This window comes from Schizophyllum commune, assembly GCF_000143185.2.
Source record: "Schizophyllum commune H4-8 unplaced genomic scaffold SCHCOscaffold_8, whole genome shotgun sequence".
Taxonomy (NCBI): domain Eukaryota; kingdom Fungi; phylum Basidiomycota; class Agaricomycetes; order Agaricales; family Schizophyllaceae; genus Schizophyllum; species Schizophyllum commune.
In genome coordinates this window covers 648,260-665,811 of record NW_026089545.1, presented here as the reverse complement: position 1 = coordinate 665,811, position 17,552 = coordinate 648,260, and the positions used below count along the sequence as shown (strand labels likewise).

The 17,552-nt window shown below is 57.2% G+C and overlaps 10 protein-coding genes across 10 annotated transcripts; 3 read left to right on the top strand and 7 right to left on the bottom strand.

The window, feature by feature from the left end:
• Positions 1 to 1,536: 1,536 nt before the first annotated feature.
• SCHCODRAFT_02507474 (uncharacterized protein) lies at positions 1,537 to 2,477 on the top strand (the record flags this gene model as incomplete). Its single annotated transcript, XM_003030202.3, has 6 exons — positions 1,537 to 1,671; positions 1,723 to 1,814; positions 1,875 to 1,879; positions 2,034 to 2,144; positions 2,209 to 2,331; positions 2,383 to 2,477. 6 exons carry the CDS (start codon positions 1,537 to 1,539, stop codon positions 2,475 to 2,477), a joined length of 561 nt encoding a protein of 186 aa, XP_003030248.2.
• A 548-nt stretch (positions 2,478 to 3,025) lies between these two features.
• Positions 3,026 to 4,064, bottom strand: SCHCODRAFT_02630977 (uncharacterized protein). Its single transcript, XM_003030629.3, has 2 exons — positions 3,604 to 4,064; positions 3,026 to 3,553 (listed from the first exon to the last, which is right to left on the bottom strand). The coding sequence occupies exons 1-2, from the start codon at positions 4,051 to 4,053 to the stop codon at positions 3,161 to 3,163; spliced, it is 843 nt and encodes a 280-aa protein (XP_003030675.1). The 5' UTR covers positions 4,054 to 4,064; the 3' UTR covers positions 3,026 to 3,160.
• A 1,107-nt stretch (positions 4,065 to 5,171) lies between these two features.
• On the bottom strand, positions 5,172 to 6,388 carry SCHCODRAFT_02546372 (uncharacterized protein). Its single transcript, XM_003030630.3, has 3 exons — positions 5,727 to 6,388; positions 5,455 to 5,669; positions 5,172 to 5,405 (listed from the first exon to the last, which is right to left on the bottom strand). The coding sequence occupies exons 1-3, from the start codon at positions 6,240 to 6,242 to the stop codon at positions 5,372 to 5,374; spliced, it is 765 nt and encodes a 254-aa protein (XP_003030676.1). The 5' UTR covers positions 6,243 to 6,388; the 3' UTR covers positions 5,172 to 5,371.
• A 30-nt stretch (positions 6,389 to 6,418) lies between these two features.
• On the bottom strand, positions 6,419 to 9,072 carry SCHCODRAFT_02630968 (heat shock protein 70). Its single transcript, XM_003030631.2, has 7 exons — positions 8,998 to 9,072; positions 8,899 to 8,947; positions 8,585 to 8,846; positions 8,461 to 8,536; positions 8,335 to 8,411; positions 7,059 to 8,281; positions 6,419 to 7,006 (listed from the first exon to the last, which is right to left on the bottom strand). The coding sequence occupies exons 1-7, from the start codon at positions 9,049 to 9,051 to the stop codon at positions 6,759 to 6,761; spliced, it is 1,989 nt and encodes a 662-aa protein (XP_003030677.2). The 5' UTR covers positions 9,052 to 9,072; the 3' UTR covers positions 6,419 to 6,758.
• A 225-nt stretch (positions 9,073 to 9,297) lies between these two features.
• On the bottom strand, positions 9,298 to 10,868 carry SCHCODRAFT_02630966 (uncharacterized protein). Its single transcript, XM_003030632.2, has 4 exons — positions 10,324 to 10,868; positions 10,145 to 10,270; positions 9,921 to 10,086; positions 9,298 to 9,818 (listed from the first exon to the last, which is right to left on the bottom strand). The coding sequence occupies exons 1-4, from the start codon at positions 10,640 to 10,642 to the stop codon at positions 9,635 to 9,637; spliced, it is 795 nt and encodes a 264-aa protein (XP_003030678.1). The 5' UTR covers positions 10,643 to 10,868; the 3' UTR covers positions 9,298 to 9,634.
• Positions 10,869 to 10,986: 118 nt separating this feature from the next.
• Positions 10,987 to 13,336, top strand: SCHCODRAFT_02630964 (uncharacterized protein). The gene is made up of 5 exons (XM_003030203.3): positions 10,987 to 11,119; positions 11,167 to 11,544; positions 11,597 to 12,476; positions 12,530 to 12,682; positions 12,733 to 13,336. Exons 2-5 carry the CDS (start codon positions 11,207 to 11,209, stop codon positions 13,165 to 13,167), a joined length of 1,806 nt encoding a protein of 601 aa, XP_003030249.1. The 5' UTR covers positions 10,987 to 11,119; positions 11,167 to 11,206; the 3' UTR covers positions 13,168 to 13,336.
• Positions 13,337 to 13,339: 3 nt separating this feature from the next.
• SCHCODRAFT_02749963 (uncharacterized protein) lies at positions 13,340 to 14,347 on the bottom strand (the record flags this gene model as incomplete). Its single annotated transcript, XM_003030633.1, has 1 exon — positions 13,340 to 14,347. One exon carries the CDS (start codon positions 14,345 to 14,347, stop codon positions 13,340 to 13,342), a length of 1,008 nt encoding a protein of 335 aa, XP_003030679.1.
• A 698-nt stretch (positions 14,348 to 15,045) lies between these two features.
• SCHCODRAFT_02630961 (uncharacterized protein) lies at positions 15,046 to 16,056 on the top strand. The gene is made up of 2 exons (XM_003030204.3): positions 15,046 to 15,914; positions 15,975 to 16,056. The coding sequence occupies exon 1, from the start codon at positions 15,096 to 15,098 to the stop codon at positions 15,849 to 15,851; it is 756 nt and encodes a 251-aa protein (XP_003030250.1). The 5' UTR covers positions 15,046 to 15,095; the 3' UTR covers positions 15,852 to 15,914; positions 15,975 to 16,056.
• On the bottom strand, positions 15,541 to 16,848 carry SCHCODRAFT_02630957 (uncharacterized protein). The gene is made up of 3 exons (XM_003030634.2): positions 16,594 to 16,848; positions 16,359 to 16,531; positions 15,541 to 16,305 (listed from the first exon to the last, which is right to left on the bottom strand). The coding sequence occupies exons 1-3, from the start codon at positions 16,678 to 16,680 to the stop codon at positions 15,951 to 15,953; spliced, it is 615 nt and encodes a 204-aa protein (XP_003030680.1). The 5' UTR covers positions 16,681 to 16,848; the 3' UTR covers positions 15,541 to 15,950.
• SCHCODRAFT_02630955 (uncharacterized protein) lies at positions 16,686 to 17,452 on the bottom strand. The gene is made up of 3 exons (XM_050345639.1): positions 17,001 to 17,452; positions 16,769 to 16,948; positions 16,686 to 16,705 (listed from the first exon to the last, which is right to left on the bottom strand). The coding sequence occupies exons 1-2, from the start codon at positions 17,355 to 17,357 to the stop codon at positions 16,943 to 16,945; spliced, it is 363 nt and encodes a 120-aa protein (XP_050199141.1). The 5' UTR covers positions 17,358 to 17,452; the 3' UTR covers positions 16,686 to 16,705; positions 16,769 to 16,942.
• Between the last annotated feature and the right edge of the window lie 100 nt (positions 17,453 to 17,552).

Genomic DNA, 17,552 nt, shown 5'->3' with positions numbered 1-17,552 from the left:
GGCCCCTTTGGTGGCCAGACCCTACCGCCGCTCCGGCGGCAGTGGGTAATTTTTTCCTCCCCATCTCCTTCTGGAGATTATCTGCCTATATACTATCATGTCACTGTGCACCTGTAGATGCCGAAGGACGTATGTAGGGTGTTGGATGTACTTCGTGTGAAGGGTGCTGTATGTAGCTGGGTATCGCGTAGTATAACATATTTGGTGGCAAGCCACGTGCTGCTCGCTGAGACCAAGCGAGCAACACTGTACACTCATGTGAAAGTCGAGATGCTGCACCCTGAGTCACGCTTTGAGAATCAAAGCTCATGAGAGAACGAAGGAGAGAGACACTGGTGCTTTCAACTTTGCGGTTCTCTTCCTGAACGAAAGAGGTGCCTGCAATCACGCAGGCGGTCGATGCATTGTCGGCATTGAGCCATCGACGCTGCCAATAAGGATGCTTGCAGCGACCCTGCCTGTGCTATGTGGTGATACCATACCTCAGCTTAAGCATGGGACCGCGGTCATCGTGATCTATAGCACTTCACTGCATGTCTGAGGTGGGTGGGTAGTTATGGGCGCGCGTCACGCCTCGCACGCTGACGCGTGACCGCGTCGCGACGCGCGCGCCTGCTGGCGCCCACGCTATGACATCACTTCCCGCGATAACCACTTGTTGTACTTGTTTGGTCAGGGAGGCAGCCCTATTCTCGTGGGTTAGTCAGTGTTGCTCGCTCCGCCTTTCCCTCCCTCGCAAGCTCGGGGGGTCCCTTAGGCGTCGCTCGCAATGAATCGACCTGCGAGCCTCCCGCGGGTAAACCGGACCCAACTTGTCAAGTCATGATGGCGTGGTGTATGAGAACGCCGGATAATAGAGAGATGGGAGCCTCTATCGGGGAGATAATATGCCATATATCCAGTTGATTGACGCAGCACAGGTCCGTGTGCTCCAAGCAGTTTCCATTGCATCCTGCGCAGCACAAAGACTCGAACGAAGCCGACCACGTGATCGCCATGCGAACATTCCCGCGGGCGCCATACATAAGCGGCGCATGCTCGCGCTTTGATGGGCATCCTCTCTTGTCTTTTACCCTCATCTCACCCCAACTCTCACCTTCTGCTTTCCCCCTAAACTCGCCACCATCCGCCGACGTCGACGCCTACGACGACTTGCAAGTGCCGTCAATGTTCTCTCGGGCTAGCTCAATGCCACGGCGAGGTGCAGCCCAATGGTACGCCACTCGAACGTCATGGCAGAACCTCGTCGCAGACCATCGCCGCCAGATATTTTCTACATGCAGAAGACCTTCAAGCTCCCAATGGCTCGCGAATTTGAGCAATATCGCCCGAGGTAGCCCAGTGCCACGACGTTGGGGCCCCTCAATGATCCGCCACTCGGTTCTCGCGCCTGCTCTTGCCACTGACCTTCCTCGAGATCCCCTCGAAATCTTGACAAGCTCATGATGCCTCTCAGGCGCATCAATGTATCCCGGGCTTGCCAATTGAAGTGCTAGTAGGACAGCAGCCCAATGGTACGCTGATTGACAGTTCTTCATGTTCTTCACGCTGATCCTGTCCTCAGATCTCGACAAAGTGCAGCCTTTTATCATCTTCAACACCCCGATGCCGCGCAAGAGCGTCAATACCCTCCCGAGCTCGCCTAATGCCACGGACACGGGCAACGCAATGGTGCGCCACTCGGCTGTTGCTCATGTTCCCTTCCCTAATCAATCTTCTCAGATCCTCGCGGCGTCGCCTTTCCAAGCTCATGATGCGTGGACATGGCATCAATGTACCCTAGTATCGGCTAAGCCCGATGCTGTAGGGACCAGGTAACCTAATGGTGCACCATCTACTTTCCTTCGTGTTCCCTAATTGACTATCGTCTCCAGAATTCGTAAGCGTTCATCCGACAACTGAACCAACGCCCCGATGCCACGCAAGAGCATCAATTGCCGCGTGAGCTCTCCCAATGACGCGAGGACCGGGAAGCTCAATGGTGCGTTTCGCCACCGTAATGTCTTGCTCTCTTTGCTAACCACCTTCATTAGACTTTTTGACGTCGGCTTTCGAACCTGCAGAATGCCTCAAACCCCACCAATTAAGTGGCAATGATCGTGCGCTCGACGTCGACCATCACGACGCGAAAGCAAGGACCGGCGGTGTCTAATGAAGCTTCTCCCGCGCGGCGACGCAATGAGGTCGACAGGCCAATGACTTTCCCAGTCTACGAAATTTTGCGGTCATCATACAGCGCTCAAGTCGCGATAGGCCCCTCATCCACCTCAAATCACCGTCTCGAACCGCCTCCGATCGGCAATGTATCAGCTCCATCGCAGAATCTCCTAGGTGTGTGTGTGTATCATCTGACGGTCGTTCGCGACCTGACGCTGTCTCCAGAATTATCGAGGGCAGACGTCCATGAAGGGCAACTTCCCATCGCGCTCAACACCTTCACGTTCCGGTATGCTCTCGCTGCGCCTCTCGTGGGCTGACGGTCCTCTCCCCAGATCATAGCATGTGGGCTTCACCTTCGGATGTGCCCTCATACCTGGACAGGTGGACCACTGGACAGTCGCTTCGGTGGCTCTTCCAACGGTCATCTTGATGGCTGTACCCCATCGTCGTTTCGGCGGCGGTGGGTAATTTTTTCCTCCTTATCTCCTTCTGGAGATTTTTCGCCTGTATATTGTCCTTCCGCGCTGGTCCTTATGTTTGTATATAGCTAAGGGACGCGCGGCGTATGGCTTGTCTCGTGTGGTGTGCATTGTATTTGTATGGCATGTTTGGGTCGATACATGGCACCTTTGCAGGTCGGTCTTTCTAGACTCACGAGTTTCAAACTCGATACGTGATGTTGAACTTGGATGAACGACGGCTCCAGCATTCCCGATCTTCTCCTCTTGTGCGCATTGAGCATAACACGCGCACCTTCGGCCGATCCCAGCACGAAATCCAGCCAGCGACAGCGCTATTGTCCACAACTGCGACAGCGCGCTTGCGGAGTTCCCGCATACTCTACGCCGTCGGAGAGACCCTAAGCTGAGGCATTTGGCCCTAAAACGGATTGGCATTCTCGTGATGCCTCTCTAGCCGAGTATACATTCAGTACAACCAAGCATTGTACAGGCTACAGGATACAAAAAACAGATACAAAACGCGTAGCTCGCATGATCAATCAATCCTCGAGCGGAAGCTCCTCGAGAGGCGTGGCCGGCTGGCTCTCGGTAGCACGGCAGGGCATGCGAAGCATTTTGACGGCAACGTTGTTGACGACGAGTTCGACCTTGTAGCCATCGTACGTGACAAAGGATTCGCTCGCAACCTTCGATAGCTGGGGGGCGCCGAAGATGTACTCCTCAGATTTGATCTCTCGTCGAACATTGAGGGTGTCACGGAAGTAGACACGCAGTCCGCGGGGCCGTCTCCTTGGTTGTCGAGTCTTGTTGTCACAAAACTGAAAGGTGATAGAGCGCCCCGCGTCCTGATGCCCCTGCCAGAAGCGCATATGATAGCTCTGGCCGGGGATATCGACGAGCTGCAATGTCGTGTCCTCGGGATCAGGGTTACCCTATATAAGCGTTAGTTCTACGCGTAGCGGTCGCTGTGATGGAGACGCACCCCTCTGATGTCGCTGTTGGCGTATACATCGCGCGCCTGCTCCATCCCAGCTTCCACGCTCCCACACTCCGCTATGAACATCAACCTCATGACTTCCTCGGACAATGGCGAATAGGTGACGGTGGCCTTGAGAGCAGTCGTCATCGGGGTTCCGGCAGGTATGGCCAAGTAAGGAGGCAGATATTGATAAACGTATGCATATTCCGCCGGCTGTTCTCCAGGCGCGAGAGTCCCGTTCAAAGTGGCCACCATGCGCTCGGTTGCGGCGATTAACGGATCGGTCGAGCGCGCGGCGGCACGTCTAGAGGCAGACTGTTGGGAAGCCTGAGTGGCTGATTCCTTTGTGGCTTGCTCCAGTTGGTCGCGGGCAGCGCGCTGCTTGGCGCTACGATTTGGTTGTTTCCTCGACGATCCGTGCTGTTGAGGCGACCTTCGACGTGTTCCAGCCATTGGAGTATACGCTGTATCCAATGAGCGGTTGTCCTAGTATTTGGCGAGCCAATGGACGTACATGCGGGAGAAGATATTGGTTGGTGACAAGTCGCGTTCACTCAGACATCTTGGTCTCGTGATAGCAGTCACATCTGTGACGTTTATGTCGGACTCGGAGCGGGGTTGACAATGAATCTACCTCTGGATCGTGACTAGAGGAAACCTGCGGCTTCGCCGGCTCTAACCTTGCTTTGCGCCTGTGAAAGTGAGCTGGGTTTGCGCACTGGATCCCTGTTGTGCGCGTGTGGCGCGCATGCTTCACATTTGTTGTCGAAGAGCACCCATCCAAATTGACGGGGCCAATCAAGGGCGGAGAGACCTTGCAAGGCAAGGTAGAACTTGAATCTCGAAAAGTGACGCGCTAAAAATACTGCGTTGCTCAAGAATATGCAAGTATTGGTGGCGTCATGCAGCATGGCAAGTTGTGCCGTTTGCGTGCACACGCTTGCGACAGGCTATGGCGTCGCTAGCCATACACAGGTGGCAGCATCTGATAGATCGACACCTATGACACAAACGGGGATCGGAAGACGGGGCACGCACAGGGTATAAGACCACGCAGCGAGGGTACAACTGACCGCTGCCATGCACTGGGATCTGAATGTTCAACGCTTCGAGCAGCAAGCCACCTCTGATAGGCTCCACCCGCGCGTTTCTATTAAGTCCGCCTCGTCATGAACTGCTTGTCCCCCGAAGGCGACGTGGGCGCGCGACTGCCATGCTCAGAAAGCGCCCCTCAACGCTTGCGCTGCGGGCATCATCTCAGCGTCGCGAAGAAAATGTTCGAGCCGCGAGAGCCTATGACAGCAGTGAGATATAGCAGGCAGTGAAGACGCGAACAGCATACCTTTGCACTCGTGGATGGCTAGCTGAGCGTGCGGTGATTCTGCGTCTGTCTGTGCTTTAAGATCACGGAGTGCAGTCCTCCATCAGCAGGTACTTGAAAAACAGCCACAGCATGCCAAGGAGGTGGCCTCCACGGCGGGGGCCCTCCGCGCCGCGGATGCCACCAGGACCACATAATATACGCACAAAGGTCGTCATGAAAGATCGCGCTCCGGCGCTCATTCATTCACCTTTTTCTTGGGTCCTCGAGCCCCAAATTCATCCGTTTGTCGGTACAGTCGCTCGGGATCCCCAGAATCTATCCGTTGTTTCGATACGGCCTTTGAGAATGGCATGAGATTCGGGAAAAATCCAAAGTTTCTCCGTCGGGCCCTACGCGTAGCGTCCGCGATGGAAGCAAGGCGAAAATTAAGCAGTGTAAATGGTATCGTCAATGCAGCAGTTCCTCGTGTACATAGAAATGTCTGTGAAGCAATTGAGGATATGCAAAGGAAATTTCAGAAGCGCGCTCACCGGAAAACCTTCCCTACTTCTCTGCATGCGCCGTAGCCATCCTCTCCCCAGACCACGAGCCAGCGCCCTATCACCTCCCCCTTGTCGTTCAAGGTCTCCGCCACAACCTGCTCGGTCCCCGGGACGACACTGTCCGCTGGTCTCTGAAGGTAGGGCGCAAGCATCCAAGTCGCCAGCGGCCGCTCGGTCTTCACGAGCGCCTCGGTCATGTATACCTGCACGCATCCGATCGTAAGCACCACTTTCCATAGAGCACCATATTGTCCACGCACCCTCGTCGTCCGCTCCCTCAAGAACACACTCCAAGTGCTCATCTCCACCACCTCCCCGCCCGGCCGCGCCGCATCCCTCAACTTCCGCAACCGCGTCACATACGGCCCGCACCCCCACGCTACGAGCCCCGTGCTGATGCCTGAGGTCGCGAGCACGGTACCCGTGAGCGACACGAGCGCGACTGGGCTCAGGCTCGACTGCGTGAGGAACATGACGGGCACCGCGGCGCTCGTCAGCGCGAGCGTCGACATCGTCACGTACTTCAGCTTGCGCATCGTCGGGGCGAGGGGGCCGCTATAGGAGACGACCTCCTCGAGTTTGCCATTGGTTAAAGCGGAAGGAGGGGAGGGGGGCGTGGGCTTCGCTGCTGCGTCTTGATGTCGTGAAAAGGACGCGTGAAAAGAGCGTTGTGATAGTCTAGGGGTGTACGAGAGTCTTGCGTATGATGCAGGCGCCAGCGACGGTCGAGGGAGGATTCGACATGAGTGCGCCAGTGAAGGTAATGAGCGCAACATGAGCGTCGGAGGCAAAGTACAAGCGCGCGCCGCTAATGCCTCGTCCCGATCTGGCAGTCATTGTTCTCGGCTTCCATGACGCGCCCTCCCGGCACGCCAACTTGCTAAGGTCGAATGACACCCCTTATCCGAGGACCCGCAACGTTACTGATTTCAGCTGAGGGCTTCACTCAAGCTCGTACAAAAGAATGCATCCAATGACCCTTGGCAAAAATACATTGACATGCCTAAAGCCATGCATAACAGTTAGCTATGCTCGTGAGGTGGGGTTGGGAAACAAGGGGCGTAACTAAAAGCATGTAGCGACGTAATAGTGTATCCGACAGTAAAGTACAAGTGAATAGGTGTGCAATGTACTTTTAGTAACGACAATGGGGCAGCGCGTCAGTGAGGTGGGCAGGCGAGTCGATCTAGCGGCGGAGTTGGGCCGCGGCGGGACAGCGGGGCGACAGCAAGTGCGACGACAGCGAGGGGGCAACGACGAAGAGAAAGCGAAGGGAGGAAGGCGCTAATCGCTTAGTCCTTCTTCTCCTCACCCTCCTTGGGCGCCTCGGACGACGACTCGGCGTTGCGCTTCTCGTAGACCTTCTGGAAGAGGCCGAGCGACGCGTTCTGGGTCTCGCTGATCTTCTCCCGGATGGTGTCGGCGGTGACGGAGGCGTCACCGGCCTGGCCCTTGACGGCAAGCTCGCGGAGCTCAGCGATGAGCGCGGTGACCTTGTCCTTCTCGGTGGCGTCAACCTGGTCCTTGAACTCGTTGAGGGCTAAAAGGAAAGTCAGTATAAGACAAACAAGCAAGGGTAGTGAACGACGTACCCTTCTCGGTATCAGCGCAGACGGAGTCAGCCTTGTTGGCCTCCTCAATGAGCGCGCGGCGGGCCTTGTCAGCCTCAGCGTACTGCTCGGCGTCGGAGACCATGCGCTCGATGTCGGAGTCGTTGAGACCAGACGACGAGGCGATGGTCATGGACTGGTCCTTGTTCGTCGCCTTGTCCTTCGCCGAGACGTTGACAATACCGTCAGCGTCGATGTCGAAGGTGATCTCGATCTGAGGGACACCCTTCGGCGCGGGCGGAATGCCAACGAGGTTGAAGTTGCCGAGGAGCTTGTTGTCGCGCACGAGCTCACGCTCGCCCTGGTAGACCTTGACCTCGATCGCGGTCTGACCGTCCGCCGCAGTCGAGAAGGTCTGCGACTTCTTGGTGGGGATGGTCGTGTTGCGGTTGATGAGCTTGGTCATGATACCGCCGAGGGTCTCGATACCAAGGGAAAGGGGAGTGACATCGAGGAGGAGAATGTCGGTGACGTTGCCGGCGAGGACACCGCCCTGGATGGAGGCACCGATGGCGACGGCCTCATCGGGGTTGACACCCTTGCTCGGGTCGCGGCCGAAGATCGTCTTCACGGTCTCGACAACGCGAGGCATACGGGTCATACCACCGACAAGGATGACCTCGTCAACCTCCGAAGCCTTGACACCAGCATCCGCGAGCGCACGCTTGCACGGGTCGACCGTGCGCGAAACGAGGGGCGAGACGAGGGACTCGAACTTGGAGCGCGAGAGAGGCACGAACATGTTCTTCGCGCCAGAGGCGTCGGCGGTGATGTAAGGCAAGTTGATGTCGGTCTGGTTGGTCGACGACAGCTCGATCTTCGCCTTCTCCGCGGCCTCACGGATACGCTGGATGGCCATGCGATCACCCGAGAGGTCGATGCCGTGCTCCTTCTTGAACTCGTCGAGGAGGTAGTTGACGAGCGTGATGTCGAAGTCCTCACCACCAAGGTGAGTGTCACCGTTGGTGGACTTCACCTCGAACACACCCTTCTGCATCTCCAGGATGGAGATATCGAAGGTACCACCACCGAGATCGTAGACCGCAATCACGGAGGAGTCGGCACGGTCAACACCATACGCAAGCGCAGCAGCAGTCGGCTCGTTGATCACACGGAGAACGTCCAGGCCAGCGATCTGACCGGCGTCCTTCGTTGCTTGCCGCTGCGCGTCGTTGAAGTAGGCGGGGACGGTAACAACAGCGTGCCTGGGGTAACTGAGTAAGCAGGGGAAACCGCAAGGGATAAAATTTCGACGCACTTGACAGGCTTGCCCATGTACGCGTTCGCGGTCTCCTTCATCTTCGTCAACACCATTGATGACAACTCCTCAGGGGTCTGTGAGTTGGTCAGTAATAGCTCAGGGGGGAAGTATGAACGAACGCACGTATTGGGTCTTCTTGCCGCCGACCTCAACCTCAACAGCCGGGTGCCCGTCAGGCTTCGGCACGACCTTGAACGGCCTACGATACAGTCAGCCGAGTTCAGGAGAGAAGAGCTTGCAAACGCACCAGTGCTTCATGTCGTCCTGCACATCCTTGTCCTTAAACTGGCGGCCAATCAACCGCTTGAAGGCAAAGACCGTGTTCTGAGCGTTGACCACGGCCTGGCGCTTCGCGGGGAGGCCGACAAGGCGCTCACCGTGCTTGGTGAACGCCACCACGGATGGCGTTGTCCGTGCACCCTCAGCGTTCTCAATGACGCGCGGCGTCTTGCCCTCCATGACGGAAACACATGAGTTCGTCGTACCCAAGTCAATACCAATGACCGGGCCTGCAGCGCACAGTAAGCTTTTGCATGAAAACACGCCAGGGGAAGTACGCACCGTTGACTTTGGTGTTCATGCTCCGGGAAATCATGGACCGCGGGATGCCCTGCAAAAGTCTGAGTTCACGAGCGTTTTGAGAGTGAGGAGGATACACACAGCATAGCTGCCGGCGCGGGGAAGGGGGCGCAGAGTGCGGACAGAGGAGAACATGGCGGTCAGGAAGGAAACGCTGAGCGGAATGTGACGCTCGTCCAAATTTTAAGAGGGCGCGTGTACGTAAGCATTCGGAAAGTTCCAGAATCACGTGGCGGCTACCTCCGTTTCCCGCCGACGCGTCACCTCGAGTCCGACGGCGACACGTCGCTCGCCGTCGTACACGTCTTCGGGCTACCCGCGATGACTCTGAGCCAGACCCTGAGCGGCATGCAACCCTTCTGTTTCCCAAGTCACGACACGTTCGGGGTGCCCTGCCCAGCGCTGATGCAGCTTGGGCAGGCGATGAACTTGCATTATCTTTCAAAGGAGCCAGTAAATAGAAATACAGTAGGTGAAAGCAATGAGACTGAGAGACAACAACACGATTCCAGATGAGTATATGCGGTATTTGTGAGTATGCGACGAGAAGGGGAATGCGAGAGATGATGGCAGACATTAGTTGTACAGGCCCGAGAGTACTGTAGCCACAGCGGGGACATTGGACTGGGGAAAGTGATGGAGACTTGGAAGACGATGGAATGGAAGAAGGGAAATCGGATGTATGGAGGCAGGGGCGGGTCGACAAGCTGTTTAATGCCTAAACGCTGCAGCGTTGGCGAGCGGACTGGCGGTTGGTAGGCCGGGCGTAAGGAGCGCCGGCCTTACGCTTCGCGACGCGCTCATGACGAGCGGTCTGCGAGGCTCGACGCTCCCTGCGACGCTCTTCGGCGCTGAGATTGATCCTCTCTTCGTAGCCATTGTCGCCGTAGATGGTGAAGAATCTGCAGATGGCATCAGACGCTGAGCAAGCACAGACGTAGGTCCGGGCCAGCCTTTTTACGCGGCTGAATTCCGGACGAAGCGCGAAAGTGAACACAACTCACTCGTCGTCTTCACGCTCCTGGTTCGTGTACCATTCTGCGTCTCGCAAGAATGGATTGTAGTCGACCTCCTTGTGCGTGGATCCGCCCCACTGGTCATCAAGGTGGAGAATGCCAGAGGTAGCGATGAGGAGGAACATTCGCTGGGCTTCCGGAGACAAGGGATCCTCTGCGCGCCACATTGTCAGTATGACGAACGCAGGCGAGAGGGATGCGCCGGCGCTCACCATAAGGATCCTCTCTCTCGGGCGTGCTTCCGCGAGAGGTGCAGGGAGATCCGACGGGGGAGAACGTCGAGCCCTCGGAATCGGACTCGTCCGATGAGCTATCGAGGGCGTTTGTGTGCTTGTGAACTATCGTGACCATCATCAGCCTCCGCTGACACCCAAGCACACTTGCCACACACCTTTGCGCGCCGGAACGCGGCGGGGGGCCGCGCGGCTGCGGCCGCCAGTGGTGTTGTTGTGGTTGCTCGGACCGTCGTGCAGCTGCTGTGTGGCGTCCTTGACGCCAATGGCGCAGGCGGCCTCGAGCTCGCGCGCGAGCTGCTCCTCCTGCAGGCGCTGCTTGTAGATCTGGTAGTGGACGTTGTCGACGTCGTACGCGAGGCCGGGGTGGATGTAGCTGGTGTCGATGGACGCCAGCAGGTCGTCGTGGCTGATGTCCAGGGTCTCATCGTAGCGTGCCTTCATGATTTCGAAGTTGAGGCGAGCGGAAGCGGACATGATGGGGATGGCTGGGTGATTGTTCTGGGCGTTCGACGGGGGGATGATGGCGGTTTGGGAAGAAGACTTGTGATCCTGTGGTCCGCGCTTATCTGGGCGCGAGCGTGGGAGAAGTGGAAGGACCTGTGCCAGATGAGCAACAAGAGTATCGACCTTTAGACTGGTGGTGGAATGCGAGTAAGTGCCAGTCCGTACTGGTCCCGGTATTGCTAGGGATGGTGGTGGTTGGCAGCAAGGTCGTCATTCACGGTTACCAGCCTGCTCAATGCGTCGGTTCAGCGGCCCGCTATTGGAAATTCATTCTGTGTCACAAGTCGGTCACAACAGCATTGACCAGGACCAACAACCACTTCTGACTCTGAGCCCAATCTCTACTCTGGTGTACCGCGGCGTAGTCGAACTATACGAGTCCTAAAGACTCCAGATCTGAGCTAACTGCTGGGCAGGCATAATCAGATCTACGCAAGTCACATCTTTGTCAGTGGTCTTCTGCTCCTTTCCTGTAAACCTTACAAGATCTGTAGTTTCTTTCATACTCGTTGAGTGCAAGTCCTCGTAATCCAAATGGCTTCGAGCTCCAGTGCCCTCCTGTACCAATTAGATCAAGCCCAGCTCGAACGGTCGCGATATAGGAATGCGCCGGACATCAAGCAACGACTAACAGAATGCGAGAGGGAGCTGCTCGAATGGAAGGAGAGGGCACTGCAAGCGGAGGCAAGGCTGGCCAACATCGAAGCGGCGATTCGACTACCTTCACTACCTCCGAGGCGAGATACGCCCGAGACGCGCGCAGCGACGGCACCAACACCATTCGCGCAGCTCCCTACCCCGATCGAACAGTCCCCACGCGAAGCTGAGGAGCGGGAGTCAGTGGACCGGCCTAAGCCCACAAGAAACAGCCAGTACGAACTCTCTCCCCCTTCTCGCGACGTCGCACTGAGCGCCTAATCCCAGGCTTCGTACACCGCCCGCGGAGGCCCACCCATACGACAGTCGACCGACTCCAGAGACCGTCCAGACACCAACTGCATTCCCCCTCGCGCTTTCCGATCATGCGACGCCCGAATACGAGTGCATTGCGGGACCCAGCCGGGAGACGACGTCCCCTCCCGAAGCCGCTCGTTTATTCGATGTCGAAGAAGAGAAGGCTCAGGCAGAGTCACCCCACCTGCAAGCCGACCCTGGCGACATCAGTTCCCTGACCGAACTCTCAAGTGAGGACGAGGATGCATCACCCACACCCAAGCTCGAGGACGAGGTAGCCCTCCCTCGAAAGCGTAGCGCCAGCATCGCACTTCAAGGCGGCCGCTTCCTCAAGCGACCTCGACAGCAACGTCCACTGCAATTTGATTTTGTCGAGATCCCCCCGCCACCCCCAGCCCTCCGCCGCGCCCTCCTCAACGAACGACGGCTTACCACGTACAAGAACCCCATACCCACCGTCCTCGCCTCCATCGCTGCCTTCCCCTCCCCCACCGATCTTCCGCCCGTTCCCCGTGTCACGCGTCGCTTCCTTTGCGCCCTCTACGGCTCCGCGGAGAATTCCCTCCGTGGGCGCATCACCACCAAGCCCTACACCCATTCGCGCGTGCAGACGGGGCCCGACGGCCAATTCCTCTCCGCGACCTTCGCGAACATTGACATGAACCCGCACATGTGCGCGCGGCCGGGCGCGCCGGGTGTTCTGCTGACTCGGCGGACAGATGTACTGTTCGACGCGCCGACGCCGGTGTTCGTGGGGAGGGTGGCGGGCGAGTGGGAGTATGTGGGGCAGTACGTGTCCGAGGTGGGGAGGGCGCTGAGGGCGGAGGAGTTCTGTGAGATGCCGGAGGAGGTGGGTGGATTGGTGCGAGGCTGGGACGACGGCTAATAGTAACGCGGTTGCAGGTGCAGAGACGATGGGCGACAGGGATCACGACAATGAGTCGTACGAAGTGCTGGAGGGATATGCGGGCGACCGTCTTCGGTGATGAGAAGGACCGCCAGAATGACCCCGAAGCCGAAGAAGTAATGCTGAATGCTCTCAAGACGGGCGTCGTGGTATGCCTGCGCGGCTTGTGTCTCTGTCGATTACTGACCGTGCTATGCAGAACCTCAAAGTCATCGTCTTCACCTGTAAGGGATACAACACCGACATCGCGCGCGACATCCTCGAATGGTGGCCCAGACGAGAAGAACTGGAGGGGCTATACCGAAAGCATCAGAAGGCGGAGGAGCAGGCCAAGGCGACGTCCGCGAACAAGAAGGGCAAGCAGCCATCGGTGAAGAGGAGAAAGCCTACAGCTAAGAATAAGGCTCAAACGCCATTCGACCCGCCCCACACACCGCGCAAGAAACCCCGTTTGGTGAGCCCGGCAAAGGGGCAAGGACCGGACGAGGCTGGCCCGTCATCGTCACGGACAGAGGTCATCACGCCTAGTAGGAGGACGCCTTCGCAGCGGAGACAGAAAACGCCGCCATGGGTGCGGCAAGGATACGGACCTCCCATTGACAACAACGACGATGATTCGGACTACAAGCCTTAACCTCGCTCGGACTCTTCGATTCGTTGCGACTTGCATATGCGTAGCTCCTCTATTATTCCCGACGCCTATTCTATCGCCTCATCCTCCTGCCATAGTGTAATTCTAGATACATCCATACATACTTGCAGTGCAATGCAGTCTACAAGGAAGGGAGACACTCAGTAACCAGTCATCAAAACTGCCATTGATCGGGGTCAATGGTGCCCTCCCGCCAAACCGTGACCATATCCCTTTTCTTCAGATCATCGAGCCACTCCTCCAGGTTGTCCGCGCCTTCGCCGATCACCACGATGTCAGCGCCCTTGAAGTTCTTCAAGAATTTTGTTTTCGCCCCAAGAGTCATGGCGAACGCCCTCCATTTCGGCTCTTGGCTGAGGTCGTTGTCGTCATTCTTGGGTGCCGGCTGGCCCAGATAGTGCAGCTCGGGCGGTGCCGCGAGTGGCAGCGTGAGCTCGACGTAGAGTTCTTCGAGTGGGATGGCGTGCGTCAGGTCCCGGAAGACCTCGCGCAGGACTTCGGGGGCGTAGCGCCGGTCGCGGTGGCGGTCGAACGTGAAGCGCAGGAAGCGCAAGGAGGGCGCAAGCGAGAGAGGGGACCAGCCCATCATCCTCCGGCCGTCGAGCCAGGGGGACGAGATGTTCAGGCTCTCGAGGGTTTTGTGCATCTTGCGCACCAGCGCGGCGGCGACGGCGGGGTTGTGTTCGTTGGGCCCGGGCGCGCCGCGTTGCAGGAGATTGAGCTTGCGCGCTCGGGAGATGTCGACAGCGCAGCGCGGGTCGAGCAGGTACGTCACGGCGGCCTTCATGAGCTCGGGGGTGGAGACGAAGAGCTCGACGCCACCAGTGGGAACGGTGGCACGCGGGTAGCAATCCTTGGGCTCACCATCAGCAAAGACGACGGTGGACTCGGTGAGGTTGAAATCGGAGATCGCAAACACACGAGAGAGCGTGCGGACAAGGTCGCTGTTGCGATAGACGCCGCTAGCCATCTCGACCCAGGGGATGACAGCCTTGTGCTTGCCGATTTCTGGTAAGTCATACTTGACCTTGCGAGTCACGCGTGGCGTAGAGGATGGTGGTTCATTCGAGAGAATTATCGAAGACTGAGGGGATAGGGTGTTGTGGAAGTTGGTTGTGGAAGCAGCAGCAGAAGTGGCGGGATAACCTGAGCGGCGTGCCATGATGGTCAAGGCGCGTTAGGGGGGCAGTAGAGGAGATTGACTGATCATCTCTACGCCTATATAAGTGATGCCGGTGTTTAGACCTGCCTTAATGCCGGGTCATACGCACAGTGCGGGCCGTCACAGCTTTCGCTATGACCGTTGTTTTTGTTGCATGGTATTGTTGCGTTGTGTCGTCTGATCACCTTATGCATGTACAAAGAGCAAGGTTCTGAGGGTCCCTTGCATGTAAAGCCAGTTGTACTTCGAGCGCAACGACATCAAGAAGACTGTGGTCCACGGTGCAGGACAAGATGGCGGAAGTAACGGTCTGTGACAGTGTGCATTCACGTGGTCACGTGCGATCGTTGAACATTCAGTCACGTGCGATTGTTGCACATGCACGTGCACCAGTTGGTCCGCGATTCGAGCCGACTCCTTGTCTGGAATCGCCATCTAATCCTTGTACGAGCATTCTTCGATCAACTTCATCTGCCAAAATTTATTTCTGTCCAAGACGGGGGAGCCGATTATTGAACTAAGTACCCACAGTCATCTCGATACCTTCCACAGGCCCCATCACCGCAGGGACACCAGCGCGATGCTTCGAAACTATAGACGCCGCAAAACAGCTTCATACGCTCGGCTGAAGATAGCCTAGTTTTACAAGGAGGCTGCCACACGATGTATGCAAGGCGCCTGCGCGCCGCAGCCTCGTGGAAGGCATGCTCATTAGAGCCTCCTTGTCCTTACTCTCACTCCCAGCAACATGCGTCACGGCTCTACAGATCACCAAGCGGTCATCAATGACTGGGACATCGCAGGCGACGCTACCCATGTAGGTGTCGCCGACGCCGAGCATGCGAATTGCGCTGGACGCAGGGGCACTCTGCATTTCATGGCCATCGAGTTGAACTGGAGATTTCACGACAACCTTCCTCACCACTACCGCCACGAGCTCGAGGCCCTGCTTTGGGTTCTCGCCTTTGTCTTTCTCGCATACCGGCCCGCCTGCGAGACCGACGTGAAGCCACGGGAGGTCGGTACGAAGTCCTGCGCAGCCGGTGGCAATGCCGAGCTAGTTCAAGGGTTTATGAGGCGGCCCATCCAGAGGCAACCTTCCCAGATACGCCGCTGGCTCGCTGCGGTCGAGTACAAGGACTGTGGGTCGGCGAAGTATACCCTTCTCATCGATATCAGGGGACGCGGGGACCCTCGCGCCGCGCCGCACCCGCACCCTGCCTTCGAGGCTGACTGGTTCTTTGTTCGCGTTCTCATGTCTGGGCTGTACAGAGAATTTCACCTACGAGAGGTCACAGTGAGCACGCTCTTGGAGGAATTATTCATGACCTTCTGGGATGCACGGCGCCCGGGAGAGGAGCTGTGCAAGCTGCTGAGAGCGGAGCCCGATGATGTTGCGGGGCCGTACGGCCGGCATTGGGCGCTCGTCCAGAAATTCGTCTATCTACATGCGCCGGGGGCTGCGTACTTACTGCGTTGCAAGGCAACTGAAAGTCCATTGTAATCACGGTAGGACAGACTATATTGTAGCGCTGACAGGATTCGGCAAGCGGTGCATGCTGTGTTTCTATTTATTGGTACATTCAGTAGTTCGTCTACCCTTTCAAAACATGGGAAAATTCCAAACCTCTTGCACGATACTCTCAGGTTTCGTCCACGTCCTCGCCAACCGCTCGCGCGCGACCGACACCTTTATGACCACCTCCATCCCCACATCGCGCGCCTCCACAAGGCTCAGCGGCTCGCGGCGCTTGCAGAGCGCGCGGAATGCCTCGTACCCCCATTGCGCGTCGACGCTGTATTGGAATTGCATGACGAGCTGCCGCACGGGGTCAGTCCTGAGCTTTGCGAGGCGCTGGATGGCGAGGTTGCGAGCTGAGGGGAAGTTCCACATCGTGGACAGCTTGAGGATGGCGAGCCAGTCATCGACGGTTTGCGGTTTCTCTAGGTCGAGCGCGCTGCCTCAGGCATTAGTGTTGTATGTTTGTGGGGCGCCGATAGCTATACGCACGGAGGATAGAGTATCCAGAGAAATCTCTCGAACTCTTCGGTCGTAACATTGTCTAGGCGAAGCGGGGATGCATCCGATGTCTCTCGATCGGCCGCGAGCGAGAACTGCTTTGCGAACGAGCTCGAGTGCTGTCGGAATGTCGCTGCCCATACATTGTACAGGGTCCTCTCCACCTGATGGGATAGTTGAGCATTGGTCTTTTCACCGATGCTTGTGGCGAGGCCAGAGAACTCACCAATATTGTCAAGTTTCCGTCGGCAAAGTAGTATGCCGCATGTCTTCGCGCACTCGAGGGCTTGTATGGGGGAGGTGAGGACGCCATGGTGGTTTGAGGAAGCTTTGTGGGACTGTACTAGGACCGCGGTCAGGCTTCTATTAGGGTACTGACCAATGGAGAGATAGAGTGGTGCCTTGACGTACACTGGAAAGTGGTACTCGTGATCATTGCATTACCGCGAGGCAGGGAAGTCATACAATGGGCGCGGAGAATCGTCGTACAGGAGCGCAGCAGGTTATAGACACGGTTCGGAAGCATACATCAATGCGATTGATACGAATACACTTGGGTCGTCGATAGTAGATCATCAAAGCTACGATGGAGTTCAGACACGATGGGCAAGTGAAGAGGAACAGGAGACGTACCGGGAGATCTTCATTCGAGGGAATCCATGCCCGGCGGACGATCTTCCCCGGCTTAGTCCACGTCGCCGACAACTTCTCGCGTGTCGACGCGACTTTCGCAAGAACCTCCACACCCAGACGCTCACCCTCGTCGATTTCGAGCGGCTCGGAGCGCCGGCACAGAGCATCGAAAGCCTCTAATGACCATTCTCGCTCAATGTCGTATCTCATCTGTGTCACGATCTTGTGAACGGGGTCCATCTCGAGAGCGCCTAGCTCCTTGATCGCGACTTGGCGAACGTCCATGAATTCCCACATAGTGGACAATTCGAGAACAGCGACCCAATCGTCGACGGTCTGTGCACCTGAGATTACCATCTTCGAAGTAGTACGTCGAGTGCCGGCGAGCGTCGACCTTATTGCTGTAGTAAGCTGGAGGAGGCAGCGCCAAGGTCATGGGTGTAGAAGTCAAGATGCGACGGGAAGGGCCGTAGAGCGGCTGCTTGACACTGAGTGACGTGAGTTCCCGTGATCTCGTCACTCCTTAAGCCATTCAAGGCTGGGATGAACGGT